Source organism: Penaeus monodon, chromosome 32 (assembly GCF_015228065.2).
Source record: "Penaeus monodon isolate SGIC_2016 chromosome 32, NSTDA_Pmon_1, whole genome shotgun sequence".
Lineage (NCBI taxonomy): Eukaryota > Metazoa > Arthropoda > Malacostraca > Decapoda > Penaeidae > Penaeus > Penaeus monodon.
Window position 1 is genome coordinate 3,163,116 of NC_051417.1, and position 268 is coordinate 3,163,383.

General features: G+C 39.6%; 1 protein-coding gene across 1 annotated transcript in view; it reads left to right on the top strand.

Annotated features, from left to right (window-relative positions):
• Positions 1–268, top strand: part of LOC119593291 (regulator of nonsense transcripts 2-like) — a gene marked incomplete at its 5' end in the record, with an annotated part of 18,619 nt that overhangs the window by 9,246 nt on the left and 9,105 nt on the right. Inside the window, one exon of the mRNA XM_037942220.1 lies at positions 58–239. Coding sequence (XP_037798148.1) covers positions 58–239 — 182 coding nt within the window. The remainder of the gene's footprint in view (positions 1–57; positions 240–268) is intronic.

Sequence of the window (268 nt, forward strand, 5' to 3'; positions counted from 1 at the left end):
TAATTCCATATAAAACAAACAGGATCCCAATATCATTATGTTAATTCTTGCCCACAGGACCAAATAAATATCGAGTCTAAAATAAAGGTTGTGAGATTCATTGGAGAGTTGGTTAAGTTCAAAGTGTATCCACGCAGTGAGGCTTTACAGTGCTTGAGAATGTTACTGCAGGACTTCAGCCATCATCATGTGGAGATGGCATGCAACCTCTTGGAGACTTGTGGCCGGTTCCTTTATAGGTAAGTCTTTCAAGAAACTCTATAGATCG